Source organism: Xiphophorus maculatus, chromosome 9 (assembly GCF_002775205.1).
Source record: "Xiphophorus maculatus strain JP 163 A chromosome 9, X_maculatus-5.0-male, whole genome shotgun sequence".
Classification (NCBI taxonomy): domain Eukaryota; kingdom Metazoa; phylum Chordata; class Actinopteri; order Cyprinodontiformes; family Poeciliidae; genus Xiphophorus; species Xiphophorus maculatus.
In genome coordinates this window covers 20,667,527-20,687,003 of record NC_036451.1, presented here as the reverse complement: position 1 = coordinate 20,687,003, position 19,477 = coordinate 20,667,527, and the positions used below count along the sequence as shown (strand labels likewise).

At 39.5% G+C, this 19,477-nt stretch overlaps 1 protein-coding gene across 2 annotated transcripts in view; it reads right to left on the bottom strand.

The window, feature by feature from the left end:
• Positions 1 to 743: 743 nt before the first annotated feature.
• The window catches only part of pip5k1c (phosphatidylinositol-4-phosphate 5-kinase type 1 gamma), a 55,767-nt gene continuing 37,033 nt past the window's right edge, over positions 744 to 19,477 (bottom strand). Inside the window, exons 12-18 of one of the 2 annotated variants that reach the window (XM_005795695.3) lie at positions 18,380 to 18,541; positions 17,408 to 17,549; positions 16,069 to 16,101; positions 15,743 to 15,862; positions 11,204 to 11,450; positions 5,979 to 6,068; positions 744 to 4,996 (exon numbers count right to left, since the gene is read on the bottom strand). In XM_005795695.3, coding sequence (XP_005795752.2) covers positions 4,994 to 4,996; positions 5,979 to 6,068; positions 11,204 to 11,450; positions 15,743 to 15,862; positions 16,069 to 16,101; positions 17,408 to 17,549; positions 18,380 to 18,541 — 797 coding nt within the window. In that variant the 3' untranslated portion in view covers positions 744 to 4,993. The remainder of the gene's footprint in view (positions 4,997 to 5,978; positions 6,069 to 11,203; positions 11,451 to 15,742; positions 15,863 to 16,068; positions 16,102 to 17,407; positions 17,550 to 18,379; positions 18,542 to 19,477) is intronic. The other variant, XM_023339255.1, reaches the window with a different exon arrangement.

Sequence of the window (19,477 nt, the reverse complement as noted above, 5' to 3'; positions counted from 1 at the left end):
AAATGTATCTGAGGCTGAAGAAGACTTGAGACTGGGACAAAGGTTCACTTCAAATGGTTCAGATCAAAGCATGTTCATGTTTAAAATGGTTATGTCAGACCAAACTGAAATCTAATTTAATGTCTACAGAAAGACCAACAAACAAATGTTTGCAATCTCCTTCCAGCTTATTTTGAACTATTTTACTAAGGAAGACGAGGTAAAAATGTCCAGTTTCTACAAAGCTGATAGAGATGTATGCAACTTGCATACTTGAATTATAGCAAAACGTTAGTGTGAGTAGAAGCACACACTTTTCATACCTTTTAGAAATTCACAAGTATACAGCACTTTCTGTTGGTCTGTCACATAAAATCCCAATCAATTAAGTTTGGGGTACTGTAAAAAAGTTACATGTTCAACTATTTTACTTGTATTTGTATGAGTGCCGCTAGTTGTTGTTGTTGTAATTAAATTTTTCTATAAATCAGTTTGTTTTTTTCTACTGGGATAAAGAAAATCTAAATATTTTCAAGCATGCCAATGATTGTTGAAGAGACATACGCCCAGAAATGTAAGATAACGAATTCAATACTGACCATGTGTGTCTGGTTTACTGCTTTTAATTTCACTATTGTTACATTTGTACTTCATGCACTGTTTTTATATGATTACATCCCCCCACAACACGCCGTCACTTAATAATTATAAGCATCAAACCATCTGATTTCCCCCAGGAATAAATGCACAACATTTTCTCCATGGACAATTCATAGAACTGCTTTATTTCATATTCATTCTGATTGAATCCAAACACACACACACACACACACAGCCATCTATTTACTCCCATATATAAATAGATGAATGTACACAGATATACATAAAATACACGTTTCTGATATGCATATTTATTTGTGAAATCATGCTATGTCTTCTGCAACGGACTCTCCCTATTGGACGAGGGCACACGGCGATTTGAGAACACAACACGGCTGAACAGTTGGAAGAATCCCTAATCGATTTGCATGTAAGATAAAAACCCACAAGTCTTTCAGTTTCAGAAATCATACAAAGGAACAGCTGTGGGGTTTACACGCCATAGATGTACAGCAGCTGCAGCTGAACAGACACACTGAAGAATGTGGTTTAAATTATGCAGATTGCAGCCATGCAATCGCTTCTTAACCATCAGCAAAAATAAAACCAAATAAAAATAAGATTCTCCGATTCCAATGGAAAATATATTTGTATATCTTTATATATGTATTTATAGATTTATGTACATATTCTCAAGAAAACAGCAATGAGGAAGGAAAAGAAAATAAATACATGAATACAGGTGGGGAAAAAAAAGATATATATAAACAATAGACCCACGTGTAAAACTTTCCAATAAGGCGAAAAAACAAACAACAGACTGTACAAAAATAAAAATGCTGCTATGGTCTTCATCTGATGAACAGCAAACTGATAACTGGCCACTGCACATCATGAGAACAAACTGATTTCTATTTTGCATGGCAGACGTTGATGGGTCCTCCTTTACGCTCACGAGTGCATGTAGAAACTGACTGAAGGAAGGAAGTCGCTCTTGAGTTTGCACAAATGTTTTTAGTTGAAACCCAAAGATGTGAAGCACAGACCCTACAGCAGACACTAACATTTAAAATGATAAACACACACACACACACACACAGTGGTAAAATAAATGTCAGCATCTGTGTGAGAGAAAGAAAAAAAAAAAACAACTACAAGTGCATCTCAGTAAATCGGAACATTATGGTTCATTTATTCAAGCTGTGACTTTCGTGTAGTAAATGGGTTCATTACACGCACAATGATGTATCTCATGTGTTTATTTGTGGTAATTTTGATGATTATGGGCTACAGCTAATGAAAACTCAAAGTTCAGTAAGGAAGTTATGTATGACTAAAAGAAAAATAAAGCATTTGATGCCCAACCGAACAGCATGTAGGAATGAAATGCAAAGGTTTTCTTTGCAAAAGTTACTGCATCAGTGCGGCGTGGCATGGAAACGATCAACCCCTGGCTCTGCGGATGTGTGATAGATGCATTTCATAAAGGCCTTCAGGTCATCTGCATTATAGGATCTTGTGTCCCTTTCTGTAGAATTTACAGAAACTGGATTTTGTTTTTTGTTTTTCTCTCATATCTGCGAACCACAACCTTCAAATTTAAACAGAAAAATACATGTTTGCAGTACATTTCAAAATGTACAAAAACAAAATCTTTGACGACGTTCTGATTTACTGAGATTCACCTGGATGACTTCTGCGTAATGTGTGCATGTTTTATTTGGCCTCTATCACTGGTTCATCATTCAGGTCCCCGTATTAAGTGCAAACAAAGTTTAGCTCATTCACAAACTGCGTCAACACGGCAATGTAGTGCATTCATCCAAATATACAGATAACAGCTACAATATTGACTGCAAATACTACAACTGATAGTCTACAACTACAAAACGTCTAAACCGTTCACTTGGTGGGTTTCTGATGCGAGGAGGGGATTGCTAAGAGGAACAATGTCACTGATATTTACCCCCGTCATCCGCCGTTCGAACTCTGAATCTTTTTTTTTTGTTGTGCATTTGTCCAAAAGGTGGGGCTCCAACTGGAAGACACTCCAATGGAGTTCATAAAAAAATCCTCTTATGACAATGTCTGTAGTTTCCATGTGGCGATTGACGTCAGCTGTGTGGAAGAAAAATTCCCGTTTGCTTCAGCGTACTGAAAAATGTACTAACACTGCAATTAAATGGCAAAAATAAAAGCTCTTTGGGTGCATTTAAGAAAGCTTTTTGTAATGGAAACCGCCCCCCCCACTACGGGAAAAGTGGAAAACACTTAAAGAAAGATACGGAGAAACTATTATAAATTAAGTATAAATTACATCTATTGTGTAAATTCACCAAGATTTTTAGCTAAACCTCCCGTTTTGCTCCTTCTCTTATTAAACTACGCTGCATATTTTTCTCTTCTGGGAATGTGCGGATGACAGAAATGTGCTGCTGATGGCTTCGATGCGGAGCCCTACAGGTTTTCTCACTGAATTCTCTCAAATCTGTTTCGAGTTTACATCATTTTAACCCCGCCGCAACATGTGGAGTTAAAGAGGCTCTCAGCTGGTGCACTTGGATGGACACGAGGCTGCGGTCGACTTAAGAACCGCTTCGCTTGGAAACCTTCCATCGTGTGACGATGCACTTATGCAGTTCACCATTTGGAGATGGTTGTTTTCTTTGTTTGATCTAATGAGGACTTTTTTTGGCAGTACCTTGCAAAAGTATGTACACTGAGATTAAAGGTTAAATTACACACAGATGGGCTTTGTTAACATGTTAGTTGAACGACTGATTACACGGAGCTAGACTCATATGCACGCCACGATTTCCAGACTGTTATTTGAACGATATTTTCTAAATCATGTATCAATTTACCTTCCACTACACAATATGCAACAGACATATATCAAATACTATCTAAGTAAAATTTTTGGTTAAGACAAAATGCGGGGAAAAATGCAGTGAAATGGACTTCTGCAGCCTCTTGAGGTTATATAAGGACAGGTCTAATCTTTGACAGAAACTATGGTTTAATTCCCATCTCTTGCCTTTGTAGGAACCTGCATTGGCAAGGTTGGTTGGTTGGTTTTCCATAGTATGAGCTCTAGTTAGATTGACTGTGGTTCTGATGTTTGTTTGGCCCAGTTCACTCTTCTAATAAATCACAGATTATGACTCCCTGATCTAATCAAAAATAATTTTAAGTGACCTCCTCCTTTTGGTAGATATTTCACTATCGGAGTCACGCAGTTTTCCTCAAGGCATACCGGGGCTCGTCCAATTTATGGCTCTCTATGTTCTCCAAAGTGGCTCTTAGTAACTTTGGTGTTGCGGTAATTGAAAGTTTTTAAATATAAAGGTAACAGAAAGATTTCATTTTATTTATTAGTTCTATTTTTTTTGTCGTTTGGTCTCAAACTATTTTTCTTCTTTCTCTATTTCCATTATTGTCAAATGTTACGTTCAGGAAAACTGATCATTTTTCTCTTTTTAGAAGGGTGTCTTGCAACCTAAAAATTTAATATTGCAGGTGCAAAACTCGATGAGCCATCTATTAGAGGACGAGTTAGGTTTTGTCACCCTAATAAGCAAAATTAATCAGGGAGCAAAACTGGCTCTTTAGAGTGCAGAGGTTGCTGAGCCGTCCAGAAAATGACCTTTAATCATCGGTTCGAAGCATCCTCCGGCAGGTGCAAATTAACATGCAAAACGGTGAAATGACCCTCACCCTCGGACATAAAAAAAAAATGGCGACATTGCTGGAAAGAGCGCATTAAATCTGTTAAGACCCAACAATGTTGACTCAACTGTAAAACTGGTGTTTGAAGAGAGCACTTCTTAAAGGTGAACCCCTGAAATTTGTAACCTGCCTTCTTCACACTTGTCTTTACAAAACCTGTGCCTAACTAATTAGCTGTATTGTATACCTGTGGATGCCTAAATGCATCAGGACATAGAAGTACGGATATGTAAACAAAGTAGGTTTCAAATGTTTCCAAAACCTCCCAGCCTCTGTAGATTCAGTGAGAAAATCTGTTTAAAGTCTGTTAAGAGGGGCCGATTCAGAAGAGGTGTTGCATGTATGTCAAACATATACTACTACAGCCTTTCACAGACTATGTCACACATATACAGAGATAAATCCTTAAATCGATATAATAAATTTCATCTGTCGAGGGTGAAAGGCAGGGATGGTTGGACATCAGTGAAGTCATCACTGTCAGGTGTTTTTTGTTCTTTTTTTTCTCGCTCCTCAGGTGTTCAAGTCACTTTTCCCTCCGGATATGCTTACAATCCTGCTGCACGCAGAGATCGTGCTTCTGCTATTGCCGTCTGGACTTCAGACTGATGAGTCTTCTCTTCTGAGACGTTCACTCCCCTCTTTCTCTCTCTCTCCGTCTCTCTCTCCACCACAAAAACAGGGTTTACTGCAGGAGACAGACAGAGACATTTGACATCACTTAAACGCGAGTAGGAGCTTAATCTGATCTGGGAAAAACAGGAGCAAAGAAGTCAAACATTTATAAAAACCTAAAGGAAATGGGAGGATAGGAAGGTGAGCGCAGGAGCAGAGTTAAAACAAGGCATGCAGTGTTTTGGTCCTTGTCAGAAAAATTGGATTGATAAACCTTCGTGTGTCAACCTCTGAAACATCCAACATTTTAGACCAGAACATCATGTAAAGAATAAAGTCATGGAGGCTCATAAATCTGTGAAAATTTAATTCAGATGGTTACTAAAACCAATTTGAATGATCAGTTATCGGCTTTTTGTGGCCCCAAACTGAAGTGCTGAAAGGTGACAATGACAGCATCCCTACAACTAGTGATCGTTTGGTCTTTACTATAATATATGAAAGTATTAGTAAAACCCTACTTTAGAGTGACTCCGCCCTCCCACATGGAGTCACATTGCCTTAAAGAAAAATAACCTAGAGTTGGCATCAGTAGAGATCAGGAAACAAAACTCTGATCTCTTTTCCTTTACTGTAACTATTGGCTACACCCTATACAATACTGGAAAAAGAAAGAAAACTTAAACATGTATATGTTTTTAAAAAGGGGCTCAAAACGCCTCTAGGCGGCATGTTTGAGAGTAGAAGATGATAAACAATGTTGGGAGACACACGTGATGGCTGACTGGACTAAATGATCAGGCAGGCAGGCAGGCGGGCTGTGAGCATTTCCATCCATTTATTAATGAAAAATGAATATAGGGACTGGCCTTGCTGGACACATATCAAGCCTATTCCTGAAACATAAATGAACCTAGACCTAGAGACCTGTTCCAACTTTTAACGAGCCGTCCTTTCCATCACTGTAACCAACACCTCATTCCTGATCTGAGGGAAATCCCTGAACTTTTATATAAAGAGATTTTTCTTTTTAAAGTCTGATGCTTATCACTTACTGTCTCTCTTTCCCAATCCCCATCTGGCAGGGTCTTACACTCTGAGCCATAGTGTAGCGGAGAGTACACCCAGGTCCTGTCCTCTGGAGGCTGTTTTTACACGCCCACCACAGCAGAGGGGGCCAGAGGGACAGAGGAAAAGGCCACAGGCACAGAGACAAGCAGCGGGGGCAGGCAGGAGAGAAAGACACCGGAGATCACAGGAGAAAAGACAAGACAGGAAATGAAAGATTAGGGATGCATAAAGGAGGAAATGTCTGAGACAAATCAGAGTGTGAATCTGACATGCTGAAAGAGCTAATCCTAAAAACAAAAACATGTCGATGTTAATAAGGTTGTTAGAGAGCTAGAGACAGAGAGAGAGAGAGAGAGATGCAGTAAATGTGTAAATACTAACAAAGCGTGTTTGAATCACATGTCTTTGTGGCTTTTGCCCTTATGGAGGAACACCAGGTTTAGGATGAGCTTCGGCGTTGTGCAAGCAGGCAGTATGAGGAGAGAGGAGGAGGAGATGGGAGGAGCCAGGATGCCAGGACAGTCAGACACAGAAAGCATCCTCAGACAGAGCAAAGCAAGTCAACTGGCGGCTTGTTTTGTTTACCCTCCCCTCCCCCAAAAATCTTCACACACCAGTGACTTTTTCACATTACAATCTCAAATGTATTCATTTGTTGCTCCAACATTAACTCAGTGAACCAACACAAAGTTTTTATATGATTGTGAAGTGGACAGAAAAATGCGACACGGTTTTCTAACATTATCAACGTGAAGTCTGAAAGGCACCGCATCCCGACTCACTAGAACTCCCCTTCACTTCAGGGAGTGGGGAAAAATGTCTCCGCTATGTAGAAACTGGACTTTGTACTCAAATTATGTTTGCAATAATGCTCAAGCTTGTTCAAGTTAAATGGAAAATGTCTTTTAGCAAGTCTTGCCACAAATTCTCAGGTGTATTCAATCCACATGAACCGGTTTTTAATCACTCCACTAGGGCTCAAACAATTCATTGGATTAATCGTGATTAATCAATTTTAGAACTAAAATATGATTAAACGCGGTTACTGTGTCCAGCTTAGTGATGGAAATCACACTTCTTTTTGAGACTGGTGTCCGGAAGAAGCGTGTTACAAATGGGAATGTTTTTCAAGAGCCGCATTTGTGTTGTGTAGTTATTTTATTGTGACAATTTTTTTAAAGAGTCACACTGTACATGTGCTGTTTACGGTATGTAAAGTCACACTGAGTCAGGTCTTCTTGTCATGGTGTCTAATGCACAGGAGGAGGAGTGGGGAAACAAGCAATCAACAGATGTGACTTGACTAAGGACAGCAATAAAAAGCCTGTCTTTTGTCAACCTTCCTCCTACTCTTCGCTATGAGGGGAGATGGCTTTGTTTTTTCTGTCAACATCCTCACCAATCCTCCAGCAGTGTAAAAAAGAACAACAAAAAAGAAATATGACAAGCAGAGCTCTAGATAACCCTGTTTCTTCTCAACACATCCTGTATGAAGCGCACAGCGTCAATCTAGGCTAAGATCAGGGAAGCTACACGGGCAAGGAGGCTACTGGCGCTCTTACTGGCCAACGCGACTGGCATTTCCTCCTCTGCCTGAAGGGAACGAACACCCAGGTGCTCCCGTTGGGAAGCTGAGATGTGTTGCGCATGGTGGCAAAACAAAACAGAATGCATGGCGGGAAACGGAGAGGCGAAAAAACAGAAAATAAAGTAAAACAGAAAATGATGCGAAATGAGGTGAGAATGGATGACAGTCCTGGAGGTGAGATGTCCCTGCAGGGATCCACGGGATGAGTCAGTGGAGGGGTGGGGAGGGAGTGGTTCACAACTTGAGCGTCTTTTTATATCCTGCCTTCGTTCATTATCACCGTCTCACTACTTTCAACAGTGACTCATGAGGACAAACACATGACTGAGACAGTGAAGACAAAGATGGAGTACGGTGCATTAGAAGACGACAAAGAAGTTATCTGAAAAGCTGGGGTTGAATGGATGAAGTCGAAAGAAGCAGAAATGAATCTGGTGATGGCAAAAATAAAAATAAAACTCAACTACAAGCTGGTCAGATTAACTCCTTTTTTGTGATTTATTAATCATACATGTTCTCTCTCAGGGTGAATTGTAGTCAAATGTTCTTTTTTGATCTATAAGGTAAACATCCTCCTTTAGCACAATTTGAATATAAAGGAAAACTTTGACCCGCAGGTTTTGTTTGTTTGTTTTGTTTTAGGCTGTGAGCTCCATTACCTCATGGGACATGTTTTAAGAAATGTGCAGCACAATAAGATATAAGATAAGACAAGATGAGGAAATTGTTTAGGATAAGGCCCATAGCCAGTTGTAACACTCTCTTTTTACATTTTGTCATGGTAAAACCATTAAAAGTGTGGTGTGCATTTGCATTGAGCCACTTTTACTCTGACACCACAAAATTAAATCCAATGCAACCAATAAACTTCACTTAACTACTTCACAGCTGGTCTGTGATGGATTTAGAGGTTTGTTAGAGCACAACAGTGAATAAACAGCAAAGTTGGTAGTGACATATGATAGTTGTTAAAGCATCATGAAGTGGTTCTGACTTGGGCTGAATCCAAAAGGACTTCCCAGTTTTCAGATTCAAATTTGTAATTTTGCACATTTACTAACATAACACTATAATTTTTCTTTCACTGTACAGTCACATACTACTTTGGGTTGATCTTTCACATAAAACGCCAATAAAATGCACTGAAGCTTGTGGTTGCAAAGCGAAATAAAACGGTTCTGATTGCTTAGCTGTGCAGTTTGTGTGCTGCGTAAATTGATCCCAGTTCAATTCCTGCTTTTATTGTTGGGGGGTCTGAACTAGTGTTTCTGGAAGATCCATTTGTCGTGGATGTTGTGTTTCTCTTATTCGTCAGGAGTCTGAAAATAAAACTGGTGCTGCTTGAGCCAAAGCACTTAATGTAGGTAAAGTGATGGTTGTGCGGTTAAACATGAAAAGAGACCAGCAGCAGGTAATGGGTTATAGAATCCTTAAAGAACACCGCTGTCATAAAAATAAACGTGATAATCAGATGGAAAGGAATTACTAAAGCCCTTTGGTGAGTAAAATAAACCAAATGTGATAATAGACCAAAACTTTCCAGAGCAGATTTGGTTTAGCCACAAACATACAGTACGTCTACATTCATTTTGTTTTTGTTCTTTTGCTTTAAAACATCCAGGTTTACGGCTGCAACTAATTTTTTTAGTCATCAGATAAAACAAGTGGCACATTCTGCAGATTTTTTATTTGACCATTTAAGCCTTTTTTATTTACACAATATTGGAAATACGTCAAAAGATAAGCAAATAATTTAATTACTTTTTTGAAATAAGAATATAACATTTTTATTTCCTAAAATACTATAAAATTCCTTTAGTCTACACTTTTTCATTTATAGCAGAGGATGCATCTGCAAAAACAAAAAAGAAAAAAAAGATAGTTTACTAATCTCTTTATTTTTTGGATTAATAACTGGGTATCAAAAGGTGCCTAATAGGAGATTTTTTTTTTTTTACAGAATTTGAAAGAGGTGAAACTAAAAATGTAGTTCTGGATTGAACATATTTACAGATGAAGAAGGTTTTTCATCTTAAATGCAAAATGCATTCCTTTTTTCACAGTTTTGCCTAAATTTCTGCTCTGACTGTGTCGTCCTTTCAGCAAATAGCCTTTAGTTAACGACTAATCAAATACTAAATTAGCTGACGATTAATTGATTAATCGTTTCAGCCCTATCCAGGGAGAATCTATATGTATGAAACATGTTTTCTTGTGCTCCTGCCTGGACTGATGCTGCTCCCAGAAGCCCTTTCTGAGCAGAAGCCCGCAGCATGTTTCAGTGTGGTTACACTTCACTGTCAGTGTCACTTTGCTTCTTGCAGAAAACAAACTCCCCGCCGCCACGCACACAGGGAGCCTCTCTTCTCTCCTCATACTGAAACACGAGCCGGCAGAGAGCGCTGTTAAATAACCGAGCAGCTCGTTGACTAACCTGCCTGCCATGAAGCTCTCTCATGACACATTAAGGGGTGTTTGATTCCTGACAGGGGACAGCCAGCGGGAGTTCAGGTCAGGTGGGAACGGTCCTCGTCAATCTCACGAATGTTTTTCATATTAAAGCCACAAACTGTGATACAATTTCTCACAATACTTCACAGACAAAAAAGGACGTTTACTACAAAGCCACAGATTTTAGATTTTTGGCTGAAGAGAAGTATCCCCACAGGATGATGCTGCCACCTCCATGTTTTTGTGTTTTCTGAGTGATGTGCAGTGCTTTTTTTCTTTTCTTTTTCCTAACACACATACTGTTTTTTATGATGCTGTTTGTCCTCTAACAATACTGTGAGGCCTTCATAGACATAATTCAATTAAATACAGCTGGACCCTAATACCTAATTTAGGTGATTCCTGAGCAGAGTTGGTTCCACCTGGTTTTATTATTGGGTGTCAGAGTAAAGAAGTCCACAACACGCTATAGTTTTCCGTTTTTAATATACTGCTAAGCCTTCTTGCAATATCAAATTAGATCCAAACAAATTACAAATGTAACATGACGAAATGTAAAGGTTGTGAATACTTTTGCAAGGTCTTCAGCTCAGTTTTAGGATGCATTACTGCAGATCTGTCTAAAGAAAGTCTGTTGCTTTAACAGGAGCAGGCATGAAGACCAAACATGTCCAGAATGCTTCAACTGGTAATCGACGGTAATCTGATGAATTTACTGCTGCAGCCTGGCTGAAAACCACTTTAGGGAGGAGCAGGAAAGTAGAAGTTCACATGCTGTTATCACAATCTAGGACAGCTCACATAAAAGAGCTGAACAGTTTGCTCAGAGACAATCTGGGGAAAAGACTTCCTTACTAAAAGGAGGATGAGAAAACTTATCTCACTCTCAAATCTGAAGCTGCCAAAACTGGATCTGTTGTGGGTTTTCTAACATTTCTCTTAGTATAGAAAGTAAATTAACTTAAAAAGAAGAAGCTCAAAACACAGCAAACAGGAGCTCAGCACACATTTATTCCCATACCCGGCTGAACTTCCTCAGCTCCTCTCAGTGCCTCTGTGGGACGGCATCACGCGGCTCGGTCAGTAAAAACGACTCGCATCGATCACACGATAATAAGCTGATCAACTAAAAATAGGAAACCAAATGGTGAAAGCTGATTTTCAACTTACAAAGTAGATATCTGAGACTGGCACGTCGTCGTCATCGTCGACCGAAGCCTGGCTGGTGCAGCCCGATCCGGACATCAGGCTGGCCCCGTCAGGCTCCACCACCACCACCTCGGGCCTGGGCGGGGCTTCCTCGGCCGGCTCTGGTGGAGCCGGAGCGGCGGCCGGGGCAGAGGAGGACGCTACTGCTGACGCCACTGCAGAAGAGGGCGCCGTGGCCTCTTCTGCGACGGCTGCGGCTTGAGGCTCACTGTGGTGAGATTAGACGATTTGAATTAATCCCGCAGCATCTCAGTGAATCAAAATCTCACCAGAAAGTTGGTTTGATCAATTCAGTTGAAAACAAAAAGTAAAACCTTTATGGAGTAAATTATATTTAACATATTTTTAGAAAAGATAAATTCAGTTATCTTCGATGAGCTAAAGTCTTGACATTTTATGAGCTGAAGCCCATTTGGGCTATTTAAAATCTGAAGTTACAAAAACTGGACTTCTCTTAACATAGAAAGTAAATTAAATTATTCTCAAAACACTTTTATTACCAGTTTCTTCCACAAGGAGAGTCAGTCACAAAAAATACTGCTAAAGAGCCCGACTCTGTATCAAAGCTAAAAAGTAGAAAGTTTAGTGGAAGAAAAAAGTATAACAGAAAAAGGAAATAACAGTTTGTGATTTGAAGTCAATTTGGGGATATTCACAAGGCAGATGAAGTTAGCGCTTCAGGGCCAGCACACACAGATGTATCCATGTATTAGGCGACAACGATCAGATTCCTTTGGCTAAGCCATTTCCAAAGCAGAGATAAAGTCTCTGAATTCTGAGAAGAGAAAGACCGGGATGATTCTCAGAGGTCAAAAGTCCTGTTTCACATGAAAGTACATAATATTCTACATTTCTGAGAATTTGGGGATTTCAGTAATCACTAAAATAAACAGATATAAACAACAGGAACATATCCTTGTGTGTGTAACAATCGAGATAATAATTTAAACTACTTTTAATTATGTAATTTATTAAAATGCGTGTGCATGTGCACCCTCTCTGACAGTTAAGATTTAGGATTTAGAAGACGATTGTAAAAAGTAAGGAGCATTTAGGATTTTTAAGCCGCTTCTTTTGCCATTTCTCTGCACCTCTCGTCATGTCTCTCTTCTTCCTTTTTTTTGCTATTTAAATCTACATGGATACAGAAACAACCCGTCAGTCGCTGCTGACATTAAGAGCTCCTTTTTTTAAAAGAGCAGGAGAACAAGCAGTTAAAAGAAAACCGCCGCCGACTAAAACTCAGCAGCTGTGTGTGTGGGTGTTTGCGTCGTAGATGTGTGAGCTCATAGATCTGCCAACTGGCTGCTTGCTGCCACCGTCCTTTATTGTTCCCGGCCAGATCATCAACTATTAGGGAGGATTTAGGCGGTCCCGCTCCGGTTTCTCGCTTTCTGCGAGAAACCGTGCATCAGGGAGACACGGCGGCAGCTGGCCAGTAAATCAAGAAGAAGAAGAAGAAAAAAAAAAAAAAAAAGAAACAAAAACAAAGACTTGGAATCTCAAAGAGAAAACTGATTGGCTGAGTGAAGGACCGAGACAGGCTGATGGTTGCCATGCAGAGAAACTCCTTTGAATCCGATCTCATCCCGCTTTTGCTCTCCTTTCTGTTGTCTCTTCTTCTCAATTCATCTCTTTCTTGACTTTCTTTGACTCTTCCTCTTTTAATCAATCACACCATTCCTTTTCCTTCACCTCTTCTCACATTCATCTCTTTTATTTCCCTCCAGATCTCCGGGTCATATGTCTAGCCACTGCCTTCTCAGCATCAAACCTGATTATTCAGTTGGTTTCACTTGAGCACAACTCTTACACGCCACCTGACCCAGCTCAGAAATACAGCCGTACCTCGCATAAATGGCTGACTCTGCTTCGAATTTCCTCTGATCTTATTAACTGCTTGTGTGTGTTTTTTAATGTAAGCTGACTTAAAGGTAAAACTAAAAAACATGGAGATGCACTGATAGATCAGCAAGAGCTTTAAATGAGTTTTTTTTTAATCTATAATCAGCAGGTCAGTTAACAAAAACACAAATCCTTCTTTTCCTAATAATTGCTAAATGGATCAGTGCTAATGCTGCATTCCAGTTCTTCTAGAGAATGGGAAAGTCTGACTTCTTAGTCAGAAAAAATCAACTGAAACGCCCCAGGTTACGACTTGAAAGGCCCGACTTCTTGTATTAATATGGCCGCTCCTCGCATCAACAGACGTAAGCTGTTGTTAAAACATGTTTATTCTGTAAGACACACGTGTAAAAGTGCGTCTAAAATTCATGCTACATCTAGCGCCTGCAGCTCTACAGCCGAACAAATTAAAAGTGGTGTTTGTGTATAGAAAATGAAGCTTAAAATGACGTTTCTTAGCTAGCTCCTTAACTAGAACGTTATTACTTAGGGTTTGACGTCAAATCCAGCTCCGAGTTCAGACTTCCCAGGTAACAGGAACGCGGCATAAGAACCACCATGTTGATCAGAAGATAATCGACATGCACTTTCATGCACATTATTGAGTTCATTAAAAGTCAAATAAAGGTTAGGGACACATGCTTTGCTGCGTAAATTAAGATACTTATGTAAATCCTTTATTTTCTGCTACGTCATTGTTCTTTGAATAAAAATAAAAAAAAGTTGGCCTAAGTGTCAATCTGAACTGGCAGGTCAGAGCTCAAAGAAAACCTGATCTCTATTAAAAACCAATCTCTAAATTGAAATGATAGAAAAAGGTCATCTTGGCTACATGGGAGCAGCTTCCCTCGGGCCTCCTGGCCCACTGTCCTACTTCTGCAGCCCAGTACAAATAGAGCATATGCACCCTCACCCCCAACCCCCACCAAAAAAAATATTTGGGCCTCCGTCAGCCAGAGTCTGATCCAAACAAAACAAACGCACTGTGACACAAATTTACATGCATGTGTGCTCTTCCCTCACAACCCAATTACAGTAGAAGCCCCACACAGCACCTGGAGCATGTTATCCACTGAGAACAATGGACTCCTCACTCTAATAAACAAGTGGGCTAAGCAGATTAGAGACAGGTGTGTTAATCCAGCAGCCGTCGGCTCTGGGTGAAACTCTGAGCGTGGTGCCGTGTCAAACTGAGCCACAAAGTGATTGATTGAGGTTTTATTTATCATTGTCTGCAAAGTATCAGAGCAATGTCATCTGACGGTCTCTGCTAAACAAGAACGACAAGGCTTCCCTTTGTTTATTTATTTATTTTTGCATCAACTTTAACTCATAGGTCTTCTGTGATATCAGAACATTGAGATTTCTGCGCCAAACGCTGCTGGTGGGTGTGGAGTAACCGAATCAACATTTTTCCCAAGAGGAATGGTCTAAGATCTCACCCTCTGTATGAACCAACTATGAAAAACATTTAAGTGTTATTCTCTTGGTAAAAAGAGTGGGTTGTATGAAGTATTGGGAGTCATGAAACAACTGACACGGGTGGTGAGAACAGCACAAGGCATTGTGGGATGCCCCCTCCCAGACCTGGACTCCATTTACACAGACCGGGTCAAGAAGAGAGCTGGATCCATAGCCATGGATTCCAGCCACCCGGGCCACAGACTGTTTGTGCCGCTGCCATCAGGCAAGCGGTACAGGAATATACGGACTACAACAAATAGACTGAGAAACAGTTTCTTCCCCACAGCCGTCAGAGCCATTACTCCCTGCCGTCCCCCCCTCCCACACATATCATAACCTCGCAGTCACACATACATATCCCCCACCCCCACACAGCCATATTGTTCTGTATTTTGCACTGTCACATTATCTGTACTTTGCCATAATTGGACCTGCTGCTACTTCTTTGGATGGTTGAGTGCCTTTAGTTAATTTAGTTGTATATATTGTTATTATTATTATTGTGTGTTTGCTTATTTATACTGTATATATTTGACCTTTTGCACGGGAGCTGCAATGGAAATTTCGTTGAATTCTGTTCAATGACAATAAATGCTATCTATCTATTAAGGGATGAATTTGCTATTTATTTTAAAAAAATAAAACAAACAAAGTATCCTATTTTCTCCTATTATTTTTTTTTCTAAAATTGTCTGTGTAAATTCTTGGTCTTGCAATAAGACAAAGACATATTTTTGAAGCGTTTAAAATTATTTTCTATTGTTTTACCAGGGGTGCCAATAAGAGTGGAAACAAAAAATGGCATGAGGTGGCACTATTCTCATGAATGCCAGCAGTATTTTTTGCAGTAAGCAGATTGTAATCGGATAGCAAAAAAAACCAAAAGTAAATAAAATGGATGTCTGCTTTAGACATCAATTTTTTTAAGGAAAACAATTAAGGGAGCATCCATGATTAAGTAAAACAAAAGGGTTTAAAAAAAATATGCTTGTGAAATTTTTTCCATTCTGTCTACAGAACTACGCTACAGACAATGCAATATGTTTTTAATGCTTGGTTTGTTTTATTGTTTCTAATATTAAAACACAATAAATGTCAACATAGAGCCAGACCATCGTCCGTGTCGTTCACCTGGCTTCAGGTGAGTGCTGCGGGACGGAGATGGTCGGCTCGCTGTCGTGTCTCTTCAGCTCCACCTCCACTGTGATGGTCTGCTGGTCCTCCTCGCGCACACGCAGCTCCTCCTGGGTCCTGACCGCACGCAGGACAACACAGGAAATGAAACACGCAAGCAGAAATACACACGCAGGCACACCCCGGCAACGGGAAACAAGGAGCACCCTTGTAAACACACAAGCGTTCACCCCTTCTCTGCACCTCTCCACCCACCACGCCCAGAAACGTTTAATGCTGTGAAAACACGCGGCTCCAGAGCGCTCCGGCTTCGTAAAACTCACCTTCCGTCGTGGCTGAGAGACTGGGTGTGCCTCCTGAGGACAGACAAAACACTATAAGCACGGGATTTAGAGGAAAACTAAAGCAGCTGGCTGGAGTATGGAACTAGAAAACACTTTACCAAGCTGATAACCTTAGCAGATTTCTTCCATCTCTTCTTCTTTTTTAAATCATTACATGAATGTTTCAGGTCATCTATCAAATATAACTTGAGTAAATAAAACAAATGCATTTGAAATGATGACTTTATTAATGCTACTTATGACAACATGACCTTAAAACTGATAGCTGGCCCAGTCTTCTTCAAGGCTTTTTTAGCATAAGCTCACCCATTACCCTTGCTAACAAGAAAACTAATATTGCGGTTAGATATTTTACCTTCCTAAGTTAGATAATGACTTAGTTATTGATTCGCTGGAGTCCCAAAGCCACAGAAATGGATTTGTATCCGTTTCCACTCTGATGGATGTCAAAGTTTGTTTCTCACCTTTCTGTGAATTTCTTTAGATTGTTCTTTTAGCCTACTTCATCTTGCCTGGTATGTTCTAGTAAAGTCATTTTCTGTTTCTACAGGTCAGGCAAAAATGAATGAAATCACAGTTCATTCATTATATTACAAAGTTGGTTTGGATAACTTATATCACAAATAATTTTTTTCTTTTTTGCTTTTACTCATATAAAACGTGTAAATATGATTTTAAAAAAAAGAGTAAAATGGGAAATATATGAGGGAGTAAACTTTTCCAAAGCACTGTGGGTCCTTCAGTGGTCACATTAGAAACTGCTGACATCACAACATGCAGTTAAAGGTCGGTCTAAAGGACTTCAAATGACCTCTTAATATAAAAGAGAAAACAGCTTAGCAGGAGAATAAAGCAGAGTACATTTCTCTGCCTCATTCATTTTAAATCTATGAAAAAGAAAATTGTTCTCTATCTGAAATTAATTAATTTTGATAAACTATTACGGAGAAGAACCTGTGAAAGTGTCTTTGACAAACCAAAATAAATATAATATTTGACACCTCTGGGGCTCAGTATTTCATAAATCCTTTACACACAAACACCCGATTAAATGTTTTAAGTAAATCGACTTATTTACAAGTTTCAGTTGTTTAGTTTAGTTCCGTTTTCTGATGCTTCTCCAGTATATAGCTTTAATATCTTCAAATTCAACCAAATCAATATCAGAGCATATATTAATCAATGATTAAAAACTGCATCTAGCAACACGCTGGAGAAGAAAAATGGCCTCTGGCAGCAAGTGGACTCTGTGGCTACTGATCTAGAATCAAATGTGTCTGAATACAGAAGGCTGGTGTTACCGTCTGCCAGCGTCTACCTGTAGCGCGGATGCTCTGCCGTGTCAGACGGAGATCTTTCGGGGATGGACAAAGACGTTGTGGACGAAAGAGTGGTGGCGATCGACGCCGTGGTGGCTTCCTCGAACGACGGGGGCGTACACGGAAGAAGATCCGGTCGACCTGGCAGGGAAAGGACACAGCTTGATGTAATGCGCTAGAAGTTTTTCTTCTCCAAAATCACAACTACAAACCAGGGATTTTTTTTTACATTTTTTTGCTAATAACATAAAAGAGACAGAAGATAGAGTAAAATGCTTACATTTTTATTATCATTTTATTTACCAAAGATCTCAGGAATCATATCAAATCAATGGATCTACTATGGAAAGACTTGCCCATTTTAACCAAATTTTTTGGAGACGAAAAGCTTTGATAGACTTAAAAAAAACCGGTAATTTTTCTGAAATCAATGGACATGATTGCAGCATTTCACTAAAGAAAAACATATTTGTCCATGTAAACCGTTTGTTTAAATGTTAGACAGTCATGAGATGTTGAATTTGTAAAAGAGATTTTAAACAAAAACTCTGAAATATATTTTATCACCAAAGTATTAGCAACATCCTTGACCCCTTTTATGTAAGGGAGCAGGTTGCTTTTACCACTTTTAAATTGCCTACACCAAACTATCTGCTTTCAGTAAGCCGTATTTTTTTTCCCAACTTAATCTGCCTAATGGTAAAACCTCTGATCTTAGAGAACATGAAGCTATTTGTTTTAAAAATACTGCACAAATATTGGTCGATTTGACTAAAAATGCAGTCGTGATATATATTTAAACGTGGGCAAACAGCGCTAGTGCAGAAAGAAGATATTTGCTCAGTAGTTATTTTAGGAGCAGGTGTGCTGCATTTGGGCGTAATGAAATAAAAGGACATGTTAACTCAGATTGGTTCAGATGGTTTAGCACTCACAAATGTCTTCATGAGTATTTCAGGTACAACATTCACCTTCGTCCTCCAGCGTTGGGAAGCTGCGGGCTCCTCTCAGGTCGTAGATGTTCTCGTCCCTCTCAGAGGCGAGCTGGCTGGCGGACCACGCCGAACCAGGCCCGGCGCATTTAGGCACCGACAACGACACGCGACCCTTCTTAGACGGAGAGGACTTCAGAGCTGAGGCAAAAGGCAGACAGAAAAGCAATCAGGAAACATTCAATGATTTGTGTTACAAAAAAAAAAAACATCAGCACTGGGGTCTACATAAGCTAATATTAAAATATTAGCCCAAAGTTAGAAAACAGAAAAAAAAAAAAAAACGGCAACATCAACTTTATGCACATCCCAGAAAAAAACATCCTCTCTTGAAGTTGTGATAAAATCTTAAAATATGAAGCAATACACAGTAAAACCACTAAATCTTAGATCTTAACGCAAAATCTCTGCAAAACAATTATTTTTGTTTAATTTCTAGTGCAACTGAAATAAGACAAAACTATCTTACAAGTAACTTTTCAGCAGGAAATAGAAGCTTATCTTATATCAATAATTCCTTAACATTGATGGAAAAAATAGTATTTCCACTGGCAGATTATTTCACTTACAAGATGGAAAAATGTCTATTATATAAGTGAAACTAGAAAATTTCGGAAGAAATTTAGCCGGGGCCTGCCAAGGCGCGGCCGTGGGGTTCGGGCCCGGCGTCGTCGCGCCACAAATCGGCGTCGACGCCAAAGAACGCCGCGACGTGAGCAGTGGCACGCGGAGAACCGCAAGAACGTTAAGCGAGGCGGACGTGCACCGTTCGGTACGATTTAAAATGTTGTCGAGGCTTTTATTTTGGAAGTTTTGTTAAACTTCATTTCAAAGGGCCAAACTAATCCCATGCGTAATAGTCCTTGGGTTAAAATAGTTATATAATGCTCAAAACACAAGTAGCTGATGTAAAAATATTCAAGGCTTTTATTTTGAAATTTTCAGTATGCTTCATTTCAAAGGGCCAAACTAATACCACGTGTAACAGTGCTTTGGATGAAAAAGTCAAATAAAGCCAAAAAGAGCAATTACGTCATGTAAAATTATTCAAGGCTTTTATTTTGAAAATTTCAGAAT